The following is a 10138-nucleotide window of genomic DNA, read 5'->3' as shown; positions in this document are numbered from 1 at the left end:
GTGCAATGTTAGAGAGTACGTCCTTGAAGGAGTAAAATCAATGCAACTTTTTTGCTTACTATGTGAGGGTGTGCCATAAAAACTGGTTTTCACATTATATACTTACATATATACATCCTCTATGTGTGTGTGCGTGTTGTTCATCCATGGATATCTTCATTGCTACAAAATTATTATTAATTTTATCAAAGGCTCCACTTTCAAAATAATTTAGACCTTGAGTTTCATATATTGTTTGTGTTGAATTTAACCTAGCTATGTTTATATGTAATTACATGCATCTTAGAGAATGGGATGTGACACAAGTTGATTAATGCAAAATTTGCATTGGCGATTGAAGTAAATGTAAGGTGATATTGGATATTTGTAAGGGAAGAGGCATACACATTGGCCGCATCTTACATGATAGTTGAGGTAGTGTAACAGATAAGGCCATATTGGATATTTCTAAGGGAACAATGTCTTTTACATGCACCCAAACATTGGCCAAAATTTACATGATGGTTGAAGAAGCTTAAAATATAAGGCAACACTTGATATTTGTAAGGCATTGGCCCGATTTCACATGATAGTCGGAGTAGCATAAAATATTAAGCAATATTGAATATTTGTGAGGGGACAATGTCTTTTCATTCTTTAGGCACTTGATGCCATTCTTGGGTCCACCTCCCATTTGTAAATAAAATTGTATCCGAAATTATCAATCACCTGATTCGTAAAGCATTTTTTGGTTTTGTCGATGGTGAGACAATGAAGAACACTTTACACCTTGTAATGAGACTTTGAGCATTGAGTTGTCCACTAAGACATTTGGTATGCTATCATGCCTAGCTATCCAAGTATGGAAATTTGTCTTACTTAAGTTCTATGCGATTTGTTTGAATGGGAGTATAAGTGTATTGAGTTGTATGCCATATACCAAAGAAGACCTATTGTAAGTATTGGAGCATGCCACATCACTAGCCCCACACTTTGGGAAAATAATAGTGGTGTTCTAAGTCATCTAGAGCTGTAAATGTTAGCTAATATTGACACATGGACCCCCATTATGAGGTGTTTACGTGGTCAAACACGTGGTGTAATTTGTGACTTTATCCCCACAGCTCTAAAGAGATCAAATCCTAAGTATTTTCCTTTTGTTAATAATGTTGGGCCTAATCTCGATTCTCGAGTTGTCTGGTCAAACTTACACAAAGAACTCGTGCATTCGTAAGGGGCATGTCCATTGTTTATAATAAAGTATGGTCTCTATCATCTCTATCAGTCCAAATATATTATTCGTGTGTGTGTGTCTAATCTATCTTTTTAAAGGCATCTAACCTTGCATTTTTCTCCCCAAGAGAGAGTTGTGAAACATTGAGATTGGTTTGGCCATGGAGATAGATAAGGAAGAATATGAGGAGAAGCCACTCAAGATTATACCAGGTAAGTATGGATCCCCTTGCTTTGGGGCCATTAAAGATAGACTTGATTTCTTCTGGTTCCAAGGAGAAACCAAGTTTTGGACCTCGAGGAAGGAGAAGTATAATAGCACGATCTTTAGAGTAAATGTTGTTCCTGGGCCGCCCGGCTTCCCTACAACCAAGGCCATCATGCTTCTCGACCAAAAGAGCTTTCCAATCCTCTTCGATACCACCAAGGTAAGGGACAAAACCCTTGATAAAAAACCTCTTAAATTCTCTCATCTTTGCATGGTTCATCGGGTGTCTTGCGCTAAGCAAATCTCAAATTCCTAAATGGCACCCGTCCGAAACATGTTTCTTTTGCTTGTGCTTTGAAGGTGGAGAAGAAGAACTTGCTCTTGGCAAACTACGTGCCGAGCTTGTCATTCTTCGGTGGGATACGTCCGTGTGCATATTTGGACCCGTCAGAGGAGAGGCATACCAAGCTCAAGTCATTCATCATGGACCTTATCAAGACTAAGGCGGACAAGTGGGTCCCGGAGATGGAGGCAGCGACCACCGAGATCTTCCCGAAGTGGGAAAAGGAGCTCAAGAAGAAAGGCAAGGCCCAGGTGAACAAGCAAACAGCTCAAGTGGCATGCAATGTGTTGATCCGAACCCTCGTGGGTCAAGATCCCAAGGCCTCGAACCTCAAGTCCAATGGGCCTTTCCTATTCCAAGCATGGTATGGGCTCCAACTAGCCCCGATCGCGACCACGGGAGGAGTCATTCCCCATGTCCTCGAGGAGCTCCTCCTCCACACGTTCCCGATCCCGTACTTGTTCATCTCATGCTTCTATCGGAAGCTCGTGAAATTCTTCAAGAAGCACGGCGCGGAGCTCATCAAACTCGCGGAGAGCAAGTACGGGTTGGACAAGCACGATGCGCTCCACAACATTGTCTTCTTCGTAGGGTTCAATGCGTTCGGGGGGTTCAATCTCTTCCTCCCAACGATGATGGGGCATGTCGGGAGGGCTGGGCACGCGGTGCATGAGGAAATGGCAGCCGAGGTGAGGGCTGAGGCTGCGCGGGACGGGGGGAAGCTCACAGCCGCGGGGGTAATGAGGATGGAGCTCATTCGATCCGCGGTCTACGAGAGCCTCCGGATGTCACCGCCCGTGCCGTACCAATTCGCCAAAACCAAGGAGGACCTAGTGGTGGAGACACATGATGGGAGGTATGAGGTGAAGAAAGGCGAGATATTGGGGGGTTGCCAACCGATCGCCACGAGGGACCCGGAAGTGTTCGACCGGCCCGACACATTTGTGGCTAGTAGGTTTGTCGGGGAGGACGGGAGGCGCTTGCTCAAGTATGTGGTGTGGGGCAACGGGCCCGCGGATGGGCAAACCTCGGTGTCCAACAAGCAATGTGCGGCCGCGGACCTCGTCCCGTTCCTCGCCCAAGCCTTCCTCGCGTGCGTGTTCCTCCATTACGACTCCTTCACGGCTCTCCCGCCCGTCGTCCGTGGCAACAACATCACCGTCTACCTCAACTCCCTCAACAAGCGTGATTGATTGATCGAATCCTCTCTCCGCTCCATCCCACCGTGTTTGGGATTGCACATACACATGGTGTTTAGGGTTTAGGGTTTACCATGTTTACACTAATAATCTATTTCTTATTCTTTTAATTGGAGAACATACAACTATGTTTTTAAGGTTATACATGAGAGAGAGAGAGAGCATTTTTTTTCACATGGAATGCGGTCATTCTTGTTGCTTGGTTAGTTAAATCAATCTATGTGAAGGATCAGCCGAATGAGGTGCCATTCATGGATATGATCAATATCGTCGAGTATGAATTTGTTCGAACCATTCATGGACATGATCAAGATCATTGCGAGTGTGAATATATTGGGGCATGCGGAAATATTAGAGAGCCGAACATGTAAGGTTTGCAAGTCGAAGAGAGCAACAATTCAACATGACATGAAGTTTCTAGGAATGCGGAATGGTCCCGTTTCTTTGGGGTTAGGGGAGAGGCAGGTCTCTTTGGCCAAGTGAAATATTATAGGAGCTATTCCTATAAGGAATTAGAAGTGTATAATTTGAGTTGAAAATAGGGCAATTATTGTGAATATATTTATGAAAGATTAGCCCTTCTATACTTTTAGGATAACACATAGATTGCATCCCAACCTTTTGTTTTTATCACATCCATGTGTTGGTTCCTTATGTTTTCCTTCTTTGAGCACCTTGCTTCCGACTCTCGCTCGACAAAAAGATTGCCCTTAGGCATGACTTGAGAGATGTAGAGAGAGCATGTTGTTTTTCATACAAAGCTTAGCACTTTATAAAGCCATAATATCTTCAGGTGACATATTCGGAAATTGAAGAATACACTCATGTGTTTCGTACGTAAACAATCGTCGTTTCACATGATGGTGATAGATAACATATTCCCTCTTATCTCTCGAAGTGAACAAGTGGTTAAAACAAAAGTGGTCATCGAAGGTTTTTCTACGAAGCTAAGGAAATGATGGGGCCAGAGGTAAAAGAAGAAGAAGATATGGTGTTTATTTTGTCACTCATGGCTTCTTACTAGACTAACTGATGTTTCTCTCTCTCTAGTTGTTGGCTTGGTGGCTTATACTTTACACACATCAATGTCATAAAGTTGAGAGAACCCCAAGTTTGACTCTTGTGATGGGCCATGCCTAGTCCCATAGGTTCTTGTCGGTTGTTGGTTTCCATGAACGTTAAAAATATACTTATCTATTTTCGTTTGGTAAAGTGTGAGATTCCTCTTGTTAGAAATATGTACATAGTGAAAGTAGAGACTCTTATTTGAAGTAGGAGTAATTGAAGGGAACTTGTAGGAGAAATCAAAAGAGAACATGTAATGACTAAAGTTTCGAAGCAAAAGAAGAATACAATTTTATTATTATTATTATTATTATTTTTTAAACATAAACTACACCATAGTTTCCATTACCAATGCAATAAGCAAATACAAACCTATAAATTTATAATGATACATTTTAGTGGCGGGTAAGATATCCCCCATTATCTCATAATTGAAACCAACCTCCAGTTATGGAGGGAACAACCATCGCGGGGGTACATATTGCCATTCCATTTTGTCATTTCTCTCCACAAAAACTAACAAATCCTTCTATTTGCCTTTAAAGGATTGTTGTTTAAGAAAAATCATATCTTCATTACCCGTGAAGGAGTCATATTGACCTTTTAGAATTGATATAAGCATCAACCAAATTTCCTTCACACAATGAACAGGATTTTGCTTTATTTGCTGAAACACATTTTGGCATCGACCTATCCAAATATTCCATAGAACCACCCACGATATCGTAGCCCATACCGTGTCATCCACATTCAACCGATTTGGGCTTGAGTATGGTATATCCTTAACTTGCCTTCCCCTAGTTTGAAGGGTAAACAATATCTTTTCCCTTTCATAATTATCTTTATCCACATTTACGTCCATCCAAAAGACATTTCCCCATGTAATCACATTAGGTCCATATGCAACATCAATGAGACGCAACATATGTTTCCAAACAGAACATGCAACCATATAGTTCCATAAGGCATGTTGCATTGATTCCAAGTGAAGCCCACAAAAAGAGCAAGTTTTGGTTCCCTCTTCCCTATGCATCCATTCCAAGATTGGAAGTGCATAGTGTACACACAACCATCTAAATGTAATGATTTTGCGAGGAATTTGTAAAGCCCACAACCATTTCCAAAATGCCAATACTGAATGCATAGGCATATTATTATTTAACCATACCTTAGCTGTAGTCGGCATAACTAGACTCCTCCTTCGTTGGAATTCCCTACTTAATTTTTACAGAGTAGTCAAAGAAAGAAACCATCTTACCATTAGCATCTCTCCACCACCATTTCGCTGGATCCCACTCTAACTCCAATAAGGGTTTACTATCACAAACCCAAATATCCTAGAAAGGTTTTACTTTTTGAGGATGGGGATCAATAATACATACCTTCCATGTTTTTCCAACCACCCTAATAGGTTTCCACTCCACTAAATTGAGAAGGTCATCCTCCATAGAAACCCATTGCAATTTTCCCTCTGAAACTATTATAAATGCTAAGAAGGATTCATTAGATGTATAAGCTCTTACTCCAATCAAGACATTAAGAGAAGAGAATGCTCCCTACCATACATGGTTTGCATTAAAAGAAGAGGGCAAAATCCTATTACAAGCGTAACTTGTCTCTTGGAACATTAAAGTACCATCTCTTATTGATTTCAAAACTTGTTCCTTAACATCGCAAGAGGATTGATTAAAGTTTAACCAAGTACCAACATTAGCCGCAAATGCCTCATCAAATGCTGCCCAATTTAATCTTGTCCTTCTTCTTAACATATTACCATAATCATCCTTAATCAAGGGGTTCCAACAAATTGGTGGCCTTTTCCACTCGTCCTCCCATATAGGATGTTTATGCACAAGATTAGGCAACAAACATTTCCAAGCTCTTAACAAAGAGTTAACATTTTTATCCGAAGTAAAAATAGAAGTCAAAGGCATATCCTCGTGCACAAACCACCACCTCACATTTCGCTTCTGTTGAGAGATCAAGCTCAACTTAGTTTAGTTAGTTAGTCAACACATGTAACTTAGTAGTTACTTAGACAGAATCTAGTTAGTGTGTTGACCATAAAGCCTTAAATACGATTTTGTACTCGAGTGGGATACATTGTAGATCCACCACTCCGTGCTAATTTAATAACTTACACGTTGTACCTATATTCTCCTAGCACATGTGCACCCTTGCACATGAAACCTATATATACCTCATTGAAGGTATTTTTTGTATTTGATGATAGTTGATGATATTTACCTTTTAATATACTTTATTATCCCCCATCTTGTTTTTGTGTTATAAGTGTACTTCTCTCTCTCTTCCTCTCACGCACACATACACACACATATCACTTAATCTTCTGCTATGTAATCGCTTAACTTAATCACATAATTAGGTAATAATTATTCCTTAATTAATTACCTAATCCTTAACAGCTTCCAATGTCCACCTCTACATGGAACCAATTCCTTCATACGTTCATGAAGTAACAATTTCCATGGCTCCTTCCCTGGCAACATACTTCTCACATTGAAACATTGGGTCTATCAACCCTAATCCTCTCTCATGAGGAGGAGATATTATTACCTTCCATGCAACTTTAGATCTTGTATTTGCATCAGATGCACCCCATAAGAAATTGCGGGCAAGCCTTTGTATCTGAGAGAGAATAGATCTTGAAAACAACCAAATGAGAGGATATACCACATCGAAGACAGAAGCACTTGATTAGCAATTACAATTCTTCCAACCAACGATAGATGTTTGGAATGACCAAAACAACAATTTCCTCTTCAATGACATCAATAAGGGGGCAATAAGTTGATCATGAGTAATATCACCACCAATTTGACAACCAAGATATCATATTGACCTCCCATGTTGAACCCATTGAAAATCCGAATGGGGCAACCAATGTGAAACTCTATTATTCTTCATTCTTATTCCAATGGATTTATTCCAATTTATAATAGCACCTGATAGCTCACAAAATTCTTGCACCATACATTGAACATTACGCAAATTTTGTTCCTCCCCATCCATATATAAAGCTGTATCATCAACAAATTCAGTATCAAGCACTTGCTTATTATCGACTCCCCATTGCAACCCTTTAATCCTTAAGGCATGATTATTAAAATACACATGAAAAGCCTCAACTATTAATAAGTATAAGAAAGGGGCCAATGGGCATCCTTGCCTAACCGACCTTGAAATAGGGAAGGGAGCATCAACTTCTCCCGCCACATATACGGAACTAGATGCATTCTTATACAAGGCTCTTACCGCAACTACCCAAGCCATTGGAAATCCTAGTTGTAACATAACTTCCTCGAGGAAAGACCAATTAACTCTATCGTATGCCTTTTCAAAGTCCAACAATAACACCACTAGGTCAACATCCTTCTCTTTTGCCAAAGCTGTAAGCTCCCAAAACATGAAAATATTATAAAAAATAGAACACTCTTGCATACGTTGTCGTGAAGATCCGTCACTACGCGCGGATTGTGAGGCGGAACTGCTGGGGTTCTGGACCGGAAGGATTCGACGTTGGCACAAGCTTTAGCGAGAAAGGAATTAAGATAGATTGAAAGAGAGAGAGATTAAGAACTCTTGAATTTAGATTTCAAGAACAAGGTATATTATCAAAAGGATAACGAATTTTCTTCTTAATATTAATTTGATTTAAAGTACAAAGCTTTCTTTTCTCAAAGAAATCCCCCCTTTTACATTCTAATTATTTTACCTTTCAATTTTACATTCCTTTCCTACCATCTGTCTCTTGGGTCCCACGTTGGTTCTCAACGCAACTGCCCAAGTCTCTAGATGGAGTGTCCTACATGGGTAACACCACCGTCCATCTCTTGGGTCTCACGTTGCCACGTCGGCTTGAACTGCCCAAGTCTCTAGAACATGTGTGTTCCTCACATTGACACTCCTTTTACATTCTAATTTTTTACCTTTCAATTTTACCTTTTTTACCTACCATCTGTCTCTTGGGTCCCACGTTGGTTCTCAACGCAATTGCCCAAGTCTCTAGATGGAGTGTGTCCTACATGGGTAACACCACCGTCCATCTCTTGGGTCTCACGTTGCCACGTCGGCTTGAGCTGCCCAAGTCTCTGGAACATGTGTGTTCCTCACATAGACACTCCTTTTACATTCTAATTTTTTACCTTTCAATTTTACATTCGTTTCCTACCATCTGTCTCTTGGGTCCCACGTTGGTTCTCAACACAATTGCCCAAGTCTCTAGATGGAGTGTGTCCTACATGGGTAACACCACCGTCCATCTCTTGGGTCTCACGTTGGCTTTCTACAATTGCCCAAGTCTTCGGAACATGTATGCTCCTCACATAGACACTCCTTTCACATTCTAATTTTTTACCTTTCAAATTTTACATTCGTTTCCTACGATCTGTATCTTGGGTCCCACGTTGGTTCTCAACGCAATTGCCCAAGTCTCTAGATGGAGTGTTCTACATGGGTATCACCACCGTCCATCTCTTGGGTCTCACGTTGGCTTTCTGCAACTGCCCAAGTCTCCGAAACATGTGTGCTCCTCACATAGACACAAAGATAATAACTTTTGCTCTACCTTATATATGGTGAGAGCCTTATTCGTCCTATCTATGTGGGATACCTCACAATTTTCTCTTTTTCTTTCGCAACTTCTTACCCACATAAGTTGACATTTAGATGTCCGTTTCTTATGTAGTAAAGTGCATCTCTTCAAGATCTTCGTCTTTTGTACTAAGATATTAAACTTACTTAGAATTAGTATATTCGCTATTATTGTTTTATATGATTGACACTTGATTTCGTACGTCTTATGTGATTTTCACACCATTGGCGAAAATCTTCACGACAACGTAAAGCAAGGACTTTAGTGTATATCTTGTAGATAGTATTTAGAATAGTTATCGGCCGCCACTTCTTAATGTCAACTACTACCCCCTCCAATTTAGGAAAGAAAAAAAAAACTTGCATTCCATTGATAAGGCATATCACCCAAAGTAAAAACCTCTTGTAATGCTTCTGTTACACTAATTCCAATGTGATCCCAATAGCAAAGAAAAAATTCAGGAGGAAAACCATCGATGCTAGTACATACATTCTTACCTAAGGCCGTAATTGCAACATACACCTCATGAACATTAAAAGGTTTTACTAATTCATTAGCCATAGAAAGATTAACTTTACATTAATGTAGATCTTAAGGCCAATTGCTCATGTGTAAATGATTGCCTAGTTAGCAAGGATTTATAGAAGTCGAAGGCAATTCTCCTCATTTCAACACCATCCGATGTTAATGATCCATCCTCCCTCTCTAATTGCCTCATTACATTCTTAGTACGACCAATTTTATTTACACGAAAAAAATAAGCATTAACCTTATCTGCAAGATGAGACCATTTCGCTGAGGATGCACAAAATTTGTGTTGAGTTATAACATCCTCAAATTATTGCATCTCAGCACGTGTTCAATGCAATTGATCTCCAACCCACAAAGTCCGTGGGTTCTAAAAGAAGAATGCAATTATTGAACTATAAACTATTTAAGACAATAAATGTTTAGAGTTGAAGTCGATATTGATACCGATAAAAATAAATGAACTTTTTTCTATTAAATTTTGTTTAAATTTGTGATACGATGATCTTTCCTCACAATAGTAAGATATGACATGATAAAGAGAAGAGAAGTGTTGGACAATAATGTATATAACTCATCAATTTCTCCAAACTATATATTTTTTATGGTTATGAATCTTTGTAATTATTGTTTTTGGAAATGGTTATTTGGGATATACGACCATTATATGGGGTGCTCAACCACACTAAATGAGATGTTTTCTTAAAAACAAGCTTACTTCTCATATCATCAACGGTGTATAATTGGCATGGACCAAATGTTACGGGCATGACCATATAATATCCCGTGGTGAGAATTTACCGTAGTATTCTATCCACGTGGATAAGTGTGAGGGTTAAATGAGAGTGTAAAGAAGGGGAGGATTACTTTTAATCCTCGGGATTGAGATAACCCATTAGGCCAAGTGTGAACTTGCCTAGGGGCCTTGGGTATCGCTATAAATAAGAGGCCTAACTACCCTCATTTCA

General features: G+C 39.8%; 1 protein-coding gene across 1 annotated transcript; it reads left to right on the top strand.

The window, feature by feature from the left end:
• The first annotated feature begins 1258 nt into the window (after positions 1–1258).
• LOC147856443 (allene oxide synthase 2, chloroplastic-like) lies at positions 1259–3046 on the top strand. The gene is made up of 2 exons (XM_087329582.1): positions 1259–1640; positions 1781–3046. Exons 1-2 carry the CDS (start codon positions 1374–1376, stop codon positions 2954–2956), a joined length of 1443 nt encoding a protein of 480 aa, XP_087185708.1. The 5' UTR covers positions 1259–1373; the 3' UTR covers positions 2957–3046.
• Positions 3047–10138: the final 7092 nt, after the last annotated feature.

Source organism: Azolla caroliniana, unplaced genomic scaffold (genome assembly GCF_043228905.1).
Source record: "Azolla caroliniana isolate FFs.n. ecotype wild unplaced genomic scaffold, voAzoCaro1.0.p SCAF_13, whole genome shotgun sequence".
Taxonomy (NCBI): domain Eukaryota; kingdom Viridiplantae; phylum Streptophyta; class Polypodiopsida; order Salviniales; family Salviniaceae; genus Azolla; species Azolla caroliniana.
The sequence above is the reverse complement of the archived record's forward strand: the minus strand, read 5'-3'. Positions and strand labels throughout refer to the sequence as shown.